General features: G+C 41.1%; 1 protein-coding gene and 1 non-coding gene across 2 annotated transcripts; both read right to left on the bottom strand.

The window, feature by feature from the left end:
* Positions 1–5,757: 5,757 nt before the first annotated feature.
* On the bottom strand, positions 5,758–6,675 carry LOC141414082 (transmembrane epididymal protein 1A-like). Its single transcript, XM_074048949.1, has one exon. It carries the CDS (start codon positions 6,673–6,675, stop codon positions 5,758–5,760), a length of 918 nt encoding a protein of 305 aa, XP_073905050.1.
* Positions 6,676–11,221: 4,546 nt separating this feature from the next.
* On the bottom strand, positions 11,222–11,350 carry LOC141414539 (small Cajal body-specific RNA 20). Its single transcript, XR_012439555.1, has one exon.
* Positions 11,351–20,613: the final 9,263 nt, after the last annotated feature.

Raw genomic sequence — 20,613 nt, 5'->3', positions numbered from 1 at the left:
CTTTAGTTTGAGATCATTTACTTCCTTATTCGATTTCAGCACAGACCCTGGAGCATTCTCTGGTGGTCAAGGGCAGGACTGCAGATTAGACAAACCTAGGTTCTCATCGGGGCTTTCCTCTTACCATAGCCATGGTGTTTGCCAAGTTGTTATAGCCGCACAAGGCCTCGGTTTCCTTGTCTATAAAATAGGGATAATAATAACTACCTTATATATTATGGGGATTGATTGTGAGCATGTGTGTAGCAGAGATTAAGGCAGGACCAGGAATATAGTAAGTGTTTAGAAACAGTGATTATCACTATGATCAGCCAAAATAATCCGAAGAGATTGGATTACTTCTTTCCCCATGGCCATTCCATAAATACAACTTTTCAACCTCAGTGTGATGCCCCACTGTAATTTTGGTGAAAGTGAGCACAGACCTGGTAAATAGCTGTCCTCATTCTATTTCTTTCTGTAAAATCTTCAGCTTAGGTGGTTGGAGAGAGGAGCAGAAGAGGGGAAAGGTAGTGTTCTTGTTTTAAAAGACATTGATTTCCAGATAGCAAACACCCAAAGCACAAAGCAGAGCTTTCACTTGCATTCAGCCACATCAGCACCTGAGGTAGGGATGGCAAACATCATAGAAGATGCGATAGCAAGAGGCAAATGCAGTGTTTTAAGCTTATGGCATTTCTGCCACATGAATGCCTACTTCCCTTGCCATGTATGTTAAACTCCTTAGCATTATCTCCATATCCCCAGCAATGCCCGGGGAGAACATTTATTGATCAGTGAACATTTATTGACCACACAGAAATGGCAGCGGCACCATCAAGAGAAAACACGCGCTTTGAGCTGCTTTTCCAAGAATGGAAATGGATTTGCTTTGATCCTTTCATGTGACTCGAGGCATGCTTTGTGAGGGTTAGGGACATAAACACGTGACCACTGACTCTTTCAGGAGTGAACAAGAAGCCTTGCCTCCTTGATCAGTTTCATATTTATTTAAATTAGCCAAATTAGGTTCTGGTGAGTTCAAGTATTGACCAGGGAAGCTTAAGAGTATACCATGAAAGAAGAAGCAGAAGAAAGTCTTTTAACCAGTGTGTCCCCACCAAAACCAGACTATACTTTTAGAGAAGTTAAAAAGTAGAACGCCCTGTCTCATCCACTTGGACTTTGCTGTGTCTGCTCCCCTTTGTCTTCCCCCCTCTTCCTAAATTGCCACTCCCCCATTTTCTACCCCCTCCATAAAATTAGCTTGAACCTATGAACTTTTTAGTCTCTGCACACACAGAATCAAAGCCGATGAGGTTCGATGGCCTGTGCTTTGAAGTCATGGTTTTTCTCTTTGTCCCAGGGGTGGGTGGAGTGGGAGAACAATATTAGTTTCTTCCAAATCTGCAATAATAGTCCAGGACAAACCACATCTCTTCAACATACCTGAACTGAAGGCCTGGTCTTGAGTGAGCTTTCTGTGTGAGTTTTCATGTTCTCCTTTACAGGACCCGTTCTTACTCTGCAGGTCTGAAGCCCATCATCTAGCATTCAGACTGCTTTCTCGATGCCTGCGTGATTTCCGTGCACTCAGTACACAAGATTTCAACACACAATCTCATTTAGGGATCAAAGAGACCCAAACGCTCAGCCCCAAAGTGCTGCTTGGGAAATGTACTTCATTTATGTGTGAATGATTTCAAGGGATAATCAGTGAAACTTTAAATCAGGCTAAAGAGAGATAATTGAGACTCAGAGTTGGGGGACATCTGAAAACCCAAGCCAGATTGTATCTTAAAAAAAAACCAAAACAACAGTTCTTTATAATCTTTTTAAAATAATCAGTTCTATCCAAAAGAATAGGCCATAATAGAATATAAACCAAAACCAAATGAAAAAATAAAAAGGAAAGCATTGGAAGTTGATAGCATTGCTCTTAAGCCTTTTAAAGTGTATTTTGGGAAGAAGGTATAGTTGACCAAGCTTTCAAATTTCACTCTAAACAAAGAAGGAAAGAACACATTACCCTTCAGTTTAGCAACGTAACACTGAGCACAGGAGGAATGGTTCTTTATATGCCTTAATTGCTTGATAATTCTTCAGCTCAGGAGAGGAAATTTGAAGTTTGCAACCCAAAGGTCTTTTTTTAGCCCTATTTGAATTTGGTTGAATGTTGATTGAACTCATTCAAATACAGGGAATACCCCATTTCCCAAACTGCACATTGGGGTGGAAGGTTTGGGTCTGTTTGACTTCTACCCCAAATCTTATCTCTGCTAGGAAACTACTGGAAGCATTGGAAAGAACACATTCGTTCTATCTCACAGCATGGGAAAATAAAGTCCTACTGAGAAAATTAAAGGAGTAAAGTCTAGAATTCGATCTTTACATCCTCTTATCTAAGATGAAGTATTGAGACCTACATAACTTGTAACTTGTCAAATGTTAGTATTTCACAGCCTAAGGTGCTTCTACTTCCTCTGAGACACTCCTCTGCATCCTTTCTGCTCCCCTTTCCTTCAGACACCTCAGTGGTGTCCTGGGACACTGCTTTCAACATACTGAAGCTCTTGCCATATTCACCAAGGAAAGTACAGAATGCAGGAACTAATTAACCAGTTCACTCCAGAATCCTACACTATGGTTACCTGGTGACTTCTGTGTAGTGAACAGTTAATGCATATCTTTATATTATTGTTGTACTGGGGTGCACTGTGACATTTACAAAAGTTCTTATAGATCATAGTTGAATTCACACCCATCATTTTCCTTTATCCTCTTCCCCTAATTCCTGGAATATGTACATAAGTACATATTATCTCCACCATATAATATCGTCTTTGTGACTAGCTAAATTACATTCTCTTTGAAAGTATGTTTAGAGGGGCTGGGTTATAGCTCAATGGTATAGCATGCTCCAGCATGCTCAAAGGCCCTGGATTCAATCAGCACCAAAACAACAAAACAAAGCAAAGAAAAACAAAAACCACCCATCAATATGAAGGAATCTTTGGAGTTTATTTTTCATATATAATCTGTAGTTTCATCATTTTAAGAATCTGGGACTTTTCGGTCTTTGTTCCCTAGATTAATAGGAACATTATTGAAGCTTACTTAAAAGTTTAGGAAATTCAGCATTCTGATCAAAAAATTACTTGGCTAAGAGAAATCCTCAACTGGATCCATTTCTTTTCCCTCACCCCAACCCCATTAGTTCATTTGGATCCCTGTTTATTTCGCATTTGTCTGCCAAATTTGAACAGGAAACAAACAGCCCTAGGGTATGTTTTTTGGGCACTTGGGCATTATTGAGCCTGCTTCTGTACTTTTCCCTCCCTCTTCTCCCCCACTTCTTTTAAACTGGTTCTTGGGAGACTTGTTTACCCGGGCTGGGTAGATGCTTGGACAGGGTAATGGGAACATAGTGCCCTCTGCTGGAATTTTGTGAGAATTACAATCCTCCCCCACAGCTTGAGTTCCTGACGGGCCTTCCTGGGGAGAACCTTTCTGTTATGTCTTCCTTATGATAAATTAATAATATGAAAGTGCTTAGTCTGCACTGGCTACTAGAGAGATAGTATGTTGCTTGATTACCAGGGTCTTATCATAAAATGAGGCTTCAAATGTCTGGAAACGGGCAGCTAACTGTATTTGTACATCATCCTCACCAGTGTCAAGATGTAAGAGAAATGGAAAGGTGGACTTCCCAAAAAAGGTCATTGAGAAGAGTCTAGAAACCAAGAGTAAAGGGGAACAAGCTAGGATTAGAAGACTTGATCAAAAACAAATCATCCTCCGCTCTCACTCGGATCTGAGCCCAGAAATTTAAAACTAAGCCAAAAGCTGGGAGTAGGCCATGTTCTAGTTCCCAGAGGAAATGGGGGTTGGGGCCGAAATTGTAACATGAACACATCCTTTAGGAAGGCCTAGGGCATTTGGTTCCTCCATCTAGGCCTCTAGCCTACCTTTCCTTCCTTGCTTATTTAACTTTGAAAATCACTTGCTTCCCTGTTGCCATTAGTGAAGTCACTATGGTCTGAAGGAAACTGTCATAGGCTTGAGTCTGACACATCTGCACTTAAATTTCTATCTTGTCTTAAGCAAGCCAGCCTCTAGAACATCAGTTTTCTGGAGGTTCCTTATAGAAACACTTTTGACTATTAACAAATAACAGAGTAGGGATCAGGAATCAGTGTAAAGATCAGTTAGAGATGAATCAACTTGGGTTGTAACACATTTGTACATGAAAGCAATGCTAAGAATATTTCTGTATAGCTATCCTTAACTCAACTAGCAAAAACGCTTTGTCTTCCTTATTATGCTTATGTCTTCAACAAAATTAGAGATAAGGGCAGAACAGGTTCTGCCTGGAAGTGAGCAGGGGAGTGGGAAAGAAGGTGGGGGAGGGAGGCATGAGGGAGAAATGACCCAAACAATGTACGCACATGTGAATAAATGAATAATAAAAAAATTTTGAAAATAATAACAGAGTAAACAATTTGGAAACAGATTGCTGGGTTTTCTGTCTCCAAGAATGAGGAAGAGGGAAGGCCCATTACTAAGGAGATGACTCACTCTTTAGTTCTGTTGGTGATGCTCAGTGGTTCATAGAACCTCCAACCTGTTCCATGACACATTTGCAAGAAAGAAGGCAGGAGGAAATTCTGGCACCAAATAAGCCTTTAGTAAGCATCATCTATATCACCTGGTCGGAATAGACACGGAATTATGTAACATGAATATGACACACACTACTCTTTAGGAACCTACACATTAGTTGATGAGGGCAAACCATCCCAAACAGAACAAAGAGAATCAGCTGTAAACGAAAGACAGCAGGTGAATTTAATGAAACTGTGCAAAAGCTCTAGAGCAAAAGGGTCAATTAGAGTTCTTGGATAAGACTGCCTTGAAGATGATCAGTGGGCTAGGGAAGGTTATCCTGGGTAATATGAGAAAAGTGCACTTTCTCACTTGGCTTTCTATGAGATGCAAGGGAGAAAATTTGCAATCCCCAAGATTGTGTCTAATAAATTATATGTGCAGTGGTGGTAATGGTGAAATAGATAAGCTTTGGCTAGAGTAGGAGTAATAAGACATGAAGTTGGGAAAGTAATAAACATTTAAACACTATAAAAATTGAACTATAAAAATGTAAGTTATTTTACACTTTATGTGTAAAATTTGAGATGAAGCAAATCCTTAAAAGTTGGGGATGGAGAGGAGGAAGCAAAAAGAGCATTGCTTCGACCTGTGCAAAGTGATTATAAACTGTTACTCTACCTCTACGTGGTGGTACCACTTTGGTGAGCACATGAAAGTACCCAGTGTATCAGGATGAATCTTGAATGACTCCAGTTTTGAATTGTACAAATTTATTCTTTCAGGTAAAGGCAATCTCTGGGAGCCTGGAGAAATAGCTGTGACAGCTAGCTGCTGAACTCTGCCAGACTCGTGGCAGAGACTCTTCTCTGGAAAGCCCTACTATTGCACACTTATCTGTTGCCCTGGTACTTTCTCTTCCCTCTCCCCAAATCTCATCAGCTTCTCTTCTCAGTCCTCATCTCCTCAGCAAGGATGGGAGGCTCAGAGACAGGAAATAGGCCAGCAGATGGGAACCAACTGCTATCTTCCAGGGCCATTACCTTCACTGAGGAACAAGGAGGGTACAACACAAATGGCTAAAGATTTTTACAATCTGAAGAGAAACCAGATTATACAAATGGATGAGAGAACCCATGGGTGGAAGATGGGACAGAGGATGTGCCAGGCATTCTAGGCCCTGTCACAGGGTGAGCTCTTTGGCAGGAGGAGAGCCTGGTCATCTTTCTCTGGCTGCTCCACTTCCTGCAGCAGCCTATAAAGGGGTCCTGGAGTGCTCTTGTGGTAGGGAGCTTCTTTGGACCCCATTGGCTTCAAGGTCGGTCTGTAGCAACGATGCCAAAAGGAAGAGAAGCCATAGATTCCCACCAGGCACAAAGCATTGATTATCACATGCCAGCAGAAGAAAGTAGTGACAAACATGAGGTCACCGATGTCATCATCCTCCCATGGATAGCCAGAGACTGGTCTGTATAGAATAAAGCCAGCCTGCATCAGCCAGGAGCCCATCATCAGAAACAGAAAGGCCTCCATGAGCTGGAGGTGAAACATCCTTGGGGCCCACAGTTGTGCGGTCAACACCAGGGTCAGCAGTGACACCACCAAGATGAGCAGAGAATGAACGTGTAGCTCCACCCCTGATGTGTCCTTAGCATGTGACACCAGCAGCAGCAGGAGCTCGTAAAAGCTCAGAACCATGGCAGCCTTTTCTAATACCACACACCTCTGAGGCAGCACATTCCTGCTCATGACATCTACACAGCCATTGAGGGTAAAGAGACTGAACATGGTAATGTGCTGCCACTCTTTGGGGTACATAAACCTTGGTGGCAGCTCCCTGTTCATCAATTTCAACCCTTCTTTAATGCAGCTGACCTCATAAACTATCAAGAGACATCCAGTCACTATCTTCAACAATCCTCCATAGGACATCTTCCACAGCCTGGCCCATCTTCCCTTGTTCTTGGGAAGGCATGAAGGCGACACGAGAGAGTCGTAGAATATCACAGCTCCAAAGATCACTGTTGCCTGATACAGTCCATATAAGACCAGAAACAGGCCTGGATATATGTGACCAATAAATGTTCCCATTGAGCTAGAGATCTATCAAAGTAGAGAAACGCAAAACTCGGGCACAGCCACACACAGCTGGTGGGACTACCTCAAGTTCTGGGCTTTGAAAAGAATTGCCTTCCACCTAGTTTTATTATCTCACTCCACCTACTTCTCAACAGGAAACATTTCTTGAGACAAGCCTACACATTTGGCAGAAAATGACCAATGTTCATTCTACTCTAGTACAGTGAGAACTAAACAGCCTTCCAAAGACTCCTCTCTATAGCCCTTGAGGAGCTTCTAGTCATTCTTGTCCCTGTCTCCCACAGTTTCCTTCCTCTTGTCCTGCCCAATGCTCAGAGAAGGGGAGAAGGAGATGGAGTGGGGAGGTAGGGTTTGCTATGGTATCCAGAGAAAACCTAAACACTCATAAACTCTTGAGTTTCCTTAGTACTCCTCAGACATAACATTGGTCCAACTGTAAAGTCATATGCCTTCTTTTTCTACATGTATTTATAAACATTTGGATATATGACTATATAATGCATACTTAAAGCCTATCATTCTTATGTTTCTGTGATAAATACATCTTGAAAAGCACCAAGAAAGCGCCGTTTACTTCCTCTCCCTCCAACCACCACCACCATCACTTCATCTTTACTGGCCTATCGCTGAATCTGCAATGTCACCTTTGAAAATGATTTTAGAAGCTATGGTGATTTTGTAGTGTGTCAGCCCTTCTCTATATGGCTCCAAGTTGGCATTGGCTATTACTGAAATTTTCATGAGATTCTGAAGGTGGAAGTGAAGCAGCAACTTAAGTACATTCTGAAGGGTGCTAGGCACCACTGTAGCTCATGCTTTCTATTTCCTATCTAGTTCACGTCCAGATGTGAGCAGCAGCTAGGTCAATAGCTCCCCTAGTTTCTCATAATGTGAAGAGTGCCAGATTCTTCTGTAGTTTGCCTACCATTGAGGTATGAGGTGGTGAGAGGCAGACACTGGCTCCAGTTTGTCTTGATAGATTTCAGTTTGTCCTTGCTCTTCACTACTGTATGTAATATATTCCTCCCTGTTGACCTTCTTTCCTGCTGCCCACCACACAGCAGAGAGGCAACAGCCTTCCATATTCTGTGACCAGCTCAGTAAATGTGAAGCTTTCCTTTTTTATAAGACACCCATATCCCACATCACTTATTACATATTCCTCTGCTTCTATGATCCATCCCTACCTAACACAAAGAAATTATAGTTTTTAAATGTAGAATGTAGCTCTGGTGAGCTGCTTTTAGCCTTTATATTTTAGTATGAAATAGTCCATCAGCCTCATTTTTCTATTTGACCAGTGTCTAATGCATGTAGGAATACAGAGTCCTAGATATTGGGAACAGCCAGTGAGCATAGGCAGAAGGGGATAGTGGAAAAGAAGGTACAGGAAAAGTGAGGCCTGGCCCCACCACACAAGTGATTCTGGGTTTGTTGCAGAGGGTACATTGAATGGGAGTTTTTCTGGGGATTATAGGTGTCCTGAGGGAACAGGAACTTTTATAGATCATGAACCATGCTGACTTCCATCTTCTGCTTAATCATTTCTTCTTATAAAGCCATGCTGTGGGGAAGAGAAGCCGCACCCACCACTGATGGCATCTCAGTGGAGAGGAAAGTTTACATCTGGGTCACAGCACTGATTTTGAGCCTTCGCTCCTATTCAAATGGGATGTTCCTTACTTATTATGGGGTTATGTCCTGATAAACTCATTGCAATATGAAAATATTGCAAGTTGAAAATGTATTTAATATACCTAACCCACAGAACACCGAGGCAGCAAAGTACATTGTTCATGGGAACTCATGGCTTCCTGGGAGCGTAACACCACCCAGTATCTGTGAGGGAATTGTCCAGCATGCACTAGCCCAGTGGAAGCTCAAAACTCAAAATCTGAAATAGAGTTTCCACTGAATGAATGTGTTGCATTTGCACCATTGTAAAGTTGAAAGATCGTAGGTGAACCCATCTTAAATCAGGGACTCTCTGGACCTACTTTTTCTCAACTCAGCTTAATGCCAGAAAACTACTCTGCCCTAAGCATGGCAATAATTAAGATTGCTCTGGCTACTGAGAAATTTGGTGAGGAATTGAGTATGAAGACAAGTTGGAAAAACAAAGCTTTATTCTGCCTTCTAATGGAATCTATATTGCTTATTGAAATTTAAGCTTTAGGTTTTTATTTAGTCTATAGATATTATAGAAAAATCAGGTAAATGATATAAGCCAAAAGAACATTAAAATCATCTGTAATCCCACAACCTGGCAGTGGCCATTGTCACCAGTGAAGTGGAGACACAATTTTAAGAAGAGCATGAAGGGAAAAAAGGACATGAGGAAGTGGAAAATACATTGATTTGAAGCCAATCAAGTTCTCTCTTGATTTGCTGAATGTCATATCCTTGTATAAAAAAAAAAAGAAAAATGTACTGGACTAATTTTTCCTAAAGTAAAAATAATAAGGCATGGATGTTTTTATACAGAGATAAACTTATTTATCTTCCTGCCTCTTTCTCCCTTTTTGTAAATTATCAGAATACTTGGAAAGTACTAGTACTGAATGCTCAGGAGGCAATTCACAGGGAAAACCTGATAGTGACTTTTCTGAAGTAAATTAGAGAGGAGAGACTCTTAGGTTCTCTTAGTTCTTGGATTTATTCTGGGAGGAACACAGGATTCATCACTGTTAAGTATCAGCAAGGTTAGCCCAGGGAGCCCATGGCCTGCAAGCCTTAAGAAGAGCTGTGTTCGCCCACTCTTGTGTTGCTTCTTATTGTCCACATGAGGTGAGAGCGTCTGAGCTTACTCTTGTCCCACACTCATTTCCTCAGCTGTACCTGGCAGCTGTGAGCTGAGGATCAGCAATGAGAGGAGGAAGAACAGCAGCTCTGATCCAACAGCAGTGGGAGGTTGAAAGTGGCATATATACGGAGGAAGGAGCCCCACTGAAGCATTTAGCTGGGATGACCAGGCCCCCACTTTGGCCAGGCATCAAGAATACATGTTGTTCATTAACACATGAGCTTCCTGATCCCGGGACTTTGAAGATAGGAATCACCATCATAAACCAGACTCTGCCCACAGTAGCCAGAAGGAAGCCAAGGATGGTGAATGATTAGCAAAATGGTCAGATAGCTCCAGAGTCTGGGGACATAGGGTACCTGGGAATCTGATTCAAGGGGGAAAACTCAGTTTGACCATGAGAGCCGTTGGGGGTCTGCACTTGATGGTCTGTCTGCTCCACATTGAGACTTTCTCCAGACTTGACAGATCCTACTCCCCACATTTTTGAGGGTCCCTGAAATGGCCAGTGCCATTTGTCCTGTATTATGAAATGCCAGAATAAGAAGGTCCTCAGAAATTCAGTAAACATAAATTTACTAACTGCTTGGATCTTGCTCTGTACTTGGGGGCATGGAAAGAATTACATGACATGGTTCTTACCCTTGAAGAACTTACAGTTTAGTTGAAGCACAACTCTGTACACACACACACACACACAAAGAACTATTTAGATTACCTCTTCCATAGTAATCAAATGTTACATAGGTAATTTGAAATTTTCTAACAGCCATATTAAATAAGTATAAAAAGATGAAATTAATGAGACATTTGACCCAGTATAGCCAAAATATTATTTCAACAAGTAATTCATGTAAAAATTATAAACTTCCGAATTTCATCCCAAGCTTTCAAACTCCAGCAATGTATTTTACTTTCACAGCATATCTCAGTTAAGGCAAACCAGATTACAAGCGCTCCATAACCATGCATGACTAGTGGGTGCCATGTTGGATTGTACAGATTTAGACAGTATAGAATGACATGTTGAATAAAAAGTGTGTTTTAAAGTTTTAGTGAAGGCTGGGGATGTGGCTCGATTGCAGAGAGCTTGCCTAGCATTTGTAAGATGCTGGGTTTGATCCCTAGCACTGCAAATCAGTCAAATAAGGTTTTAATGAAAGGAACAGTTCATTGGAGAGTAGAAGTTTGGTCAGAAATGGCATCTCAAGAGCTATACATAAACTTCTTAACATCTCTCGCATTTTAGTATGGTACTTTCCAAACGTATATTTCAATGAAACCTCTTTCTGTTTAAGAGGAACATCATCAAAGAGTGATTGCAACTTTCCATGCTGCAAGGCAAAAATACACCAAGGAGAGAGAAGGTCAGAAGCTGGAGGCTTGAGAGAGTCACACAAGAAGCGAGTCTATGGAAATCAGCGTAAGGTCAGAGTCAGAAAGCCCTCTGATCATGTTACACACTGTTATTTCCAGGAAGAGTTACTAAGTCTTGGGGTTTGTTATAGACTTACCAAAACAAGGCTCACAAGATGTGGGAAATGACATTCTAATTTCTAATTTCAAAAGGCTTATATACTTGATTTTTCCTGGCACATCCAGTTCAGAATTTTCCTTTTCAATATTTTCTATAATGTGAACTTTGTACCTTATTGCATAAGTATGACTTAGGTCTCACCACTTACATCATTGATCTCAAATACTTTTCTTTTCTTTTTTTTTTTTTTCCCCTACAAATGTGTGAGGGAGGAAAACAGGGCTGCCTGGCTAGAAGCAGTCCTGACGATGGTCCTCAAGGCTGATCTTGGCCTCCTGCCCTGGCTGAGGAGAAAAATAACCTAACAGCCTAATGGGTCAAATACTTTTCAACTATTACATTTCAACAGCTGCAAGTTTCTTTTATGTTTGGAAACTTTCGGCAAGGTAGAAGGTTGTATGTACCTTACCGTGTTTTCCCTGTATCTCTTCTACGATTATGCTATTAGCTTATACCCATGAATGAAGGCAGAACTCAAGCTCCCTGAGTCTCTTTTTCCAGAGATTATTCCTCTTCTAAACTAGCACATTCATATCCACATTAGGAATTAACATTTGTTTCCTTTTGTTCAGGATTCTTTTTCGTTATTATTGTTTTATTTTGTTGAGTGAGGTTCTCATTAGAGTGCCTTCACACTTGCTATGTAGCCAGGCTGGCCTTGAACTCATGATCCTTCTGCCTTGGGCTCTGAAATGCTGGGATTAGAGACTTGACCTTCTTATTTTTTAATTTTGAGATTCTTTTAGTTTAGAAACAAAAACCATCTTAGAAGAAAAAAAAAGAATAAGCACTTTTTTTCCCATGGGATTGTCAAACCATTCCTTGCTCAGAACTACCCCAAATGAAACACATATGATGATTCAACAACTACAATGATGTTATTAATAGGAATATGGATCAATTGCACAAAGAAGTCATTGAATCCTGTGATAGCAAATCCGACTGCTGTTGCCATGACAATTTTCTGGAACACTTTTTCTATCGGGTTTGGTGCATCTTTAAATGGACTGAGTCAAGTCCTTTACAAACTGCTAACAAGGAGTTTGTTATTGACTTACCAAGCTACCACAGACCTGATCCATGATTGTCTGCCTCACCACCACTTACCAGGCCAGGGACCTCATTTAGAATTCTTAATTCTATCATTTGAGAATCCTCCTCTAAATTTCAAATCCAGCGGTCTGACAACCAAAGGTTCTCAGCCCCTTCCATACTGTAGCCTTGTTGTGAGGAGGAGGTGCCCAGGCAGGCACTATGTCTTCCAACCTCCCAGGACGGAGTCTAGATGATAGAATGTGAATGCAAATGACAAACAACACTACAAGGCATGGCCACAAAAACCTATTCCTCACCCTTTCATTTTCATATCTCCTGACTAAATATAGAGAACTGGGAGGCCCTACAAAAGGGAACGCCACAGATGGAAGGAGTCTGACTTCTGGAAGATTCTGTGGAACGCTGCCTACCAACCAGAAATTCTGTCATTCAATTTTATGTGGGAGGAATAACCCATTGTGTTAAGTCAATAAGATTTAAGGGTTTAAGTGGGAAGGGGGGTGGGCATAAGGGAAGGATGAATGAGGGTGAATATGTGTTTTGTATTCAAGTATGAAAATAGAAGAATGAAACATGTTGAAATTGTTCTAAGAAGCAGGGAGAGAGGCTGGTGGAGTAACTCAAGTAGTAGAGTGCCTGCCTAGCAAGCACAAGGCCTTGAGTTCAAACCCAAGTACCACCAGAAAGAAAAAGAAGTGGGGAGGAGAGAAGAGGGAGAACAATGGAGGGGGTTAATCTAACTAAGATATGCTGTAAGCACATGTGTAAACATCACAATGTATTCCCTTTATGACTGTTACATGCTAATAAATCCAACCCATGAACATCAGCTTTGTTATGACAAATTGTCACCAACTAGCTGAGGGTTCTTTTGCCATATTTGGATGGAAATCACGAATAGGCAAACTGTGCCTCTTTTTGTTGTCAGCAGCTCTGAACTTGTGGTGTCAGGAACCTTTCATAGTACTATAGCTATGGGCTTTAGGTGCCTGTGTCTCAGCACCCAGCAGCTAGTGTTGAAGTGCCACATTTAGGCATCCTCAGCTCTGACAGTTCAGCTCTGGTCCACTCCTCAGCAACCAGTGCTAGAAACTCTTTGTGACTTTCTGGAACTTTATCAGCAGCGGAGGCTTACAACCCTTCCACAGTCTCAGCTCTCTGAAACCTCTGCTTCCAGCTATTCTCTGGAATTCTTCTGCCACTTTCTAACTGCTTCTGACTATGCCTGGAACTGGAAGCCCCAGGAGTCACCTGCTCTTCATGCAACCAGCTCAGCCTACTCTACCCATGATAAAAGAACCCAAATAGACAACCAAAGCACTGAGCTGAGGCTTTATTGGCCCTGTGCTGCAGCACAGGGCCATACACTGGAAGGAGGTCTGTTGGATGGCTAGTCCAAGGGTTAGAGCAACACTGTTATATAGCCAGTCACACATGTGTACTACCTGTCATAGATGGAGGAGAGACTCCTCCCCCATCAAGATAGGACATCTGTGATGAGATCCCAAGGGGCTGTGGGCAGGGTTATCCAGAATGACTGGAGACGAGGTTATCTAAGTGTCATCTGAAGCTGTTATGGCCAAGGCAGAGCCTCCCAAGGCAAAACTGCAGTTGAGGCAGTAGCCATGACAGTTGACATTGTTCCCCTACCACCACTGGACTGAAGTTTCCTGGGATATCCCTGGCTGGTCTGATGTCTCCTTTGGACAGCCTTGAGGGTTTTTAAATAGCCCCAATTGTCCTGATAACAACTTGAAGAACTGCCAAAGAAACAAGTATGTGATTGGCGGCTCCAAAACCTTCCCCCTAAATAGTAGGAGCTGAAGTCACCCCTGATGAAACTTTAGGGGCAGAACCAATGTTCCTCACAGCCCTGTTGGGCTATAGGACTGTAGAGACAACTGTAGTGGCTTCTGTCTCTGCAGGCCCCTGAGGCAATGTCAGGTTCTGCATCCAGGCAGCTGCCACTGCTGAGCAAGGGATTTAATAACTGTCAATCAAGCAGGCAAATGGCTCATTCTGGACATCTTTGTCCATTCAAAGAGAAAAAGAAAACACTAAAGCATGCTTATAACAAAGCTCTATCATGAAATCAAAAGTCCTAACTGTACTGAATTCCCAGTCAAATAACTTTAGGGAGAGTTGGATCCTTCTGATATGTCTCAAAACTGCCTGATTAATCCCACCCATTCCTCTCCTCTGTCTTTATTATGAGGTCTGGAATATTTATGTACACTGTCTAATCCACAGGCTTTCTGGGGCCCAGGAAACTGGCCCATAAAAGTTATGAATAATAGGGATGTAGATCCAGGGATATGGTTATGTCAGTTCCTTCCCAGAGAACAAGAACTCAACAGTACTGAAGCTTCTGATTCCCATCAGTACCCCAGCTCTGTTTTGGATAGACTCCAGGTAATAGGGCCAAAAGTCTGGTCCTGTGATAAAGTGTTTCCTATCACCGATCAGTATTGGATAAACCTTCACTAAAATTTATACTGCCTATATTCATATTCTATTGCTATATAACAAATTTAGGAACTTAAGCTACATTAAGTTCATTATCCCACAGTTTCCATGGATTGAAATTCTAATGTAGTTAGCTGAGCTTTCCTGGAGTCTCACCAAACTGGAATCAGTATGTTGGCCAGGACTGTGATTCTTATCTTATCTCAGGGTTCTCTCCCAAGTTCACTGGCTGTTAGAAAGATTATTTCCTTGCAGTTCTAGGATAAGGCTCCTGTTTTCTTGCTCTCTATTAGCCAGGGACTACTCTCAGTAACTAGAGATTGCTCTCAGTTCCTTGCCACATGGCATCTTACTGCGCAGCTATTTGCTTTGCTCCAGGCCAGCAGCAGTGAATCCTTGACAATTCACTTCTTTTAAAGAGCTCACCTGAGCCAGGAATGGTGGTACATGCCTGTAATCCCAATACTTACAAAACTGAGGTGGGAGGATCTTGAGTTCATGGTCAGTCTGGGCCACATAGCAAGACCCTATCTCAAAACAACAACAAAATAGTGGTAAAGGGATCATCTGACTAGGTCATACCCTTCCTCAAAGTCCCCCTATTGATTAATTCAAAGTCAATTGATTAGTAATTACTCATAGGAGTGATATTTCACTACATTCACTGGTCTCACTCAGGCTCAAGAGGAGAGGATTATATGGGGTATCTATGCTGGGACAAAAATTTTGCAGACCTTCTTGGAACTCTGCTTACCTCATCATCAATTTTCCTTTTCAGTCATGTCTATAAATTGAAATATAATCGTAGATCTTTGTATCTTTCTCATTATTATGTTGCCAATTCTTGCACAGTACCTGGAAAATCGTTCTTTAGGAGTTTTTAGATGGATTAATAAATCCCTTGGTCATCGTTATTGAACGTCAAAGACTTCCTTAATTATCAGCTATGTTTACAAGTTAGTCTCCATTGCATGTTCACTTTTGTGAAATTCTATGGTAAACGGCATTTTTTTTTTCTTGTTGTTGATCCTGATACATGGTGGTGAATCCTGTTTTAAGGCTGTGGCCTGCTGTGCAATTTCACCACTTCTGTTTCAGTTAGGGGCCCAGTGGAAAATATATGGAAACCTACTTGGGTAGCTTAAAAAGGTTTAGTAAAAGTACTTCTTACACAGATGTGGGAGGGTATAAGGAGGACACAAAGGATAGTTTAGTAACAATTGGAGTTGTTACTGCCTCTGAGTCTCAAAGGATGTGGGATGGGAGAAGTTCCTGGTATGTGCAAGAATGGTGTAGTGGATTGAATAGTGGCTGCTCCAAAAAATAGGGCTAAGTCTTAACCCCCAGAACCTGTTATGAAACTTACTGTTTTTTCTAAAGGGACTTTTCAGGTATAATTAATGATTTGAAAATGATATCATCCTGAATTTCAGGTGGGCCCTAAATCCACTGGCAAGTATCCTGAATAAGAGAAAGACAGAGGAGATTTAAGACACAGATACACAAAGGAGGAAAAAAATGTGAAGATGGAGCCAGAGATTTTCAGCAGCCCCCAGATGTTAGGAGAGACATGGTACAGATTCTACCCTGGAGCTTCCAGGAAGAACCAACCTTGCCTACACCTCTGGCATCCAGAGCTGTGAGAGGTCTGTCTAGATTTCTGTTATTTTGGGTACCAGGTTTGTGACCATTTGTTATGGTATGCTGGTACCAATACAGATAGTATCATGGAGCAGGATTGGGTATTGACTGCTTGTGGTGACTCCAGAACCATGAGCTAAGAGTAAAAACCTGGATCTCACCCTCTTCCCTATCTTTTGATGGAGCTCATCACTGACCAAGCCCTGCCAAAAGTCAAAGGATTAGATAGCTTAACAATGTACTAGGGACCAGGTCAGCCTCCTGGGAGAGAACAGGGTAGAGAATAGTGGAAGACGGTTTTGGAGAGGCAAACAAGATATGCGGCACACCTCTTTTCAGTTTTCAGGTAGAGTAACCATAAACCCTCATTTGTCTAGAGGTTTGGCCTTTTAATTTTTTTTTAATTTGGTTCCCAAATTAAAGAGTTAATTTTGACCCTTTTTATTCTCAAGAGTTTAGGCTTAAATGATAAATTAGATGACCACTTTTATAGGTTAAGATCCAGTTAGATCATTATTTAAATGGAGTTAGAGTTTGCTGTAGGATATGGTGAGAAGAGTCGATACAATCTTCAAAAAGCCCTCTCTCCTGATTGCCCTATGGTCCTCATCATTTTTTTTTTTTTCTTAGTGGTACTGGGGCTTGAACTCAGGGCTTCATGCTCGCTAGGCTTTGCTAGGCAGGCGTTCTATCACTTGAGCCACTCCACCAGCCCGGTCCTCATCATTTTTGACAGGTGTTATGGTTTAACTATGGTATGTCCCACACAAGCTCATGTGTTGAAGTCTTGCTCCCAAACTAGCAGAGCTATTTTGGTGGCTGGTGGAAACTTTAGGAGGTGGGGCCTCCCTGGAAGAAGTAGGTCATTGAGGGAATGCTCTTTGTCCTTTGGAGAGCATCTTGTCTTTGGCGCCTTCCCACTGCTTTCTGCTTCTGGGCCACCATGAGGTAAGGAGCTGTGTTCCACTATGCTCTCTCTATCATCAATATGACAATATGGAACTGACCCAAATTTGAAAGGGTGGTGTTAGGCTCACATGAAAGATGTCTGCCCCAGGTATCAAGAAGTAGAATTGTTTGCCTAAAGGATAATTTGCTTTGAAAATTTTGACAAATTGACTTCAAGAAAGTGTAGATCAATTTACATTGCTGTATATAGTGTATGATTCCCTCTTTCCTACATCTTATCCCATAATTGATTCATTTCTTTAGTACTTTTGACAATTTTTGACCACCAGATTGGGAAAAAAAAAGATTTCACTTTATTGAAACTGCCTTTCCTCAAAATCGGTTAGGACAATATTACGGTTCTTAAGCCCTGTCTATTCTAAAACCTATTTATATCTTTTTCCCTTCTTATATTAGGTTGTTTTTCTGTTTGTTAATGTTTGAGCATCTCTGTATATTTTGGGTATCAACTTTTTATTTTCCCTATTACAAATGGTGAATATGTTTCTTCATAGTGCCCCTTTTTTCTTTTTAATAATGACTTTCAGTCATAAACAATCCAAACAAAATGTATAATCTTTTTAGTACTTTTGTTCTGCTCAAGAAAGCTTTTTATGTCTTTTATTTGAGATATCTTTTTTTGTGTGTGGTGTTGGGGTTTGAACTCAGGGCCCACAACTGAGTCACTCCACCAGTCCTTGTTTGTGATGGGTTTTTTCAAGATAGGATCTCATGAACTACTTTTTCAGGCTGGCTTTGGACCTTTATCTTCCTGATCTCTGCCTCCTGAATAGATAGGATTATAGGCATGAGCCACCAACACCCAACTTCCATTATTTTCTCATAAAAAATTTTTAGTCTTGTTCTCATTCTTAATTTTTCTTTTTTTTTTTTTTGAGCTAGAATCTCAATTCTAGGCCCTGGCTGGTCTGGAACTCTCAATCCTCTTACCTTAGCCTTCTGAGTGCTGGGATTATAGCCATGAGCCACCATACCCAGCTTCACTTTTAACTTTTTAACCCATCTATAAGAACAACTTTTTTTTCTCTTTCCAAGTGGAGAACAAGCTAGTCCATGTATTAATTGAAGAGCCCATCTTATTTATTGTTTGTTTGTTTGTTTGTTTGTGGGACTGGGGTTTGAACTCAGGTCTTCAAGAGCCCATCTTTAACATGGCTTAAATCTCATGTGCCATATCTCTCTTTCTGGAATTGTCATGCCACACTATGTTGGTTTGCGTGCCTGTGGTACTTGCATGTCCCTACCTCACACCATTTTAATTCTTGGATTAATTTCATAATGCATTGCAAAAGCTGGAAATACAACTTCTTTCTTCTTTTTTATTCCTCTTTGGGGGTAAAAAAAAACCTAGCTATATTTCCTTCACAGATATACTTTAGAATAGGTTTGCTGAATTGTGTTAAAGTTATATTGGAAATTCTTATTGGAAGTGGATTTAAGTATAATTCTGCAAATGCAAGTATGTTACCTGAAAGAATTAGTTTATGAAATACAATGTTAGGATAATTTTATTAATTATCAGAGATTTCTTTTTGGTGGTACTGGGACTTGAACTCAGGGCCTTACACTTGCTAGGTAGGTGTTCTACAACACGAGCCACTCCACCAGCCCTAATTATCAGAGATTTACTTAGTACCTTAGAGATAGAGTACAGATGACTTAAGAGCAATAAGAAAGTGTGTTCTGAATTTATTTCATTTTCATGACTATATCCATCAAGAATGGCAACAAAATAATGGGAGCCTTAAAGAAAAATAATGGGAAGAACATAGGAACTGGGATAGTGGGAGAAACAAGGAGGATAAGAAGTGTTTTGTCCTTGGCTCCCCTCTGACCTGTGCCTACAAAGTAACTCTGTTCCAAGACTGTGGAGACCCATCAGCCCCTCCAAGCGATACTGGGGGTTCAGACAGTATGAGGTACATGCACTCTTTAGGAGGCCAAGAAAGAATTGCACCACTCTGCTCCTGCACACCAAGTCTCCTTGCTGCCCACTTTCTACCAGTTTTGTTTTCTGAATCAGTCACATCCTTTTTTCTGCAGAGAATTCAGTGGAGTCAGTGAACAGAAGCAAGGTTTAACTTTCAGACCTACAAACTTAGCTGCCCTGTCTCTGACCAGTCCTAGGTCTTTGGGCAGATGTACCTATTGAGGTCTTTGGTTTTTATGCAAAATGGAGACTTATGGAATGTTAATGACATGGCATTCCTTGTAGAGGAATGGTAAATGATGATGTATAGAGTAAACCATTTTAAACAGATTGGTAAAATTAATTTTACACAAGGACTATGATTCATGCTTTATACGGTTAATATCTCCTTAGAATTTACAGAGCAGTCAGACACTGTGTTTAGGAGGGGCAGGAACAGAGTCTCTGGAAGCAAATAAGACTTTATGAAGCATTGTCTATGTAAAAAGCAATGCTATATTATTCTGGAAAACACAGAGAGTAAATCGGTCACTGGGATATGATAAATTCCTTGCTTTTGAGAAGTTCATCTTTTAGTTGGTCAGGCAGGACCTCTCCAAGAGCAACAATATGAGAAACAGGACAAAGACGGTATCTGTATCTTCAGTAATATGACAAAGCTGTTTTGGAAGAGTTCCTGAACAGGTGCAGATCCAAGGAATATGAGAGTCTTCTGGAAGAGAACCTTTTGGAGGTAGCCACATAAGGGGACTTATGACTGGGGTAGAGAAAAACGCTTGAAGAAAAATCATAACTAGCAATGGGTTGGGTAGAGAGGGTTATTTGGCAATGACTTAAGTGTAGGATTAAATTAGGATCTAATTCTGGTGGAGTGGTAGTAGACAAGTGCTAAACATTTTGCGTTGGCTCAATTAAGATCAGGAATTTAGTGAAAATTTGGCTTGTGGAGGCTTGAAAAACTGAGATATGAAAGGATTAATTCTTACTTTGTGTGTAAATTTTGAAACTATGCTAATCCACCCAAATTATGTACATATATACATAGACACACACACACATCATATAATTTCATCCTAGTGGAGTAAGTGAATTGTACTTTATCTGTCTATGCTATTTTCACATGGTAGTGTGACTTTAGTTGGCCAAGGAATACCCACCATTGTAGTTTTGACTTGTAAGAAGGCTTTATTTCTCACTTAAAAGCCTGGAGAAGCCACTAGTGATGGCATTCCTGCTGGAGTGTCTTCTTTGCTTTTCAAAGGCATACTATTGTTCTCTTTCTATCATGGCCATATTTTACACACTTTCTTGCTCTCTTGACCTCTTTTTCCTCTCTTACTTCCCCTCATCTGCATAAGCCCATCTATGTTAGCTCTTATCTCCTTAGCAACTAGCAACAAGGACAAAAGTTGGAACTAACTGGTGTCCTCCAGGGTTATTAACTTCCCTGGGGGCTAAAGAGCATGCCATACATGTAGCTGAGAGAACCCATGGGCAGAAGATGGGACAGAGGATGTGCCAGGCGTT

This window comes from Castor canadensis, chromosome 11, assembly GCF_047511655.1.
Source record: "Castor canadensis chromosome 11, mCasCan1.hap1v2, whole genome shotgun sequence".
Taxonomy (NCBI): Eukaryota; Metazoa; Chordata; class Mammalia; order Rodentia; family Castoridae; genus Castor; species Castor canadensis.
This window is presented reverse-complemented; position numbering and strand designations above follow the sequence as displayed.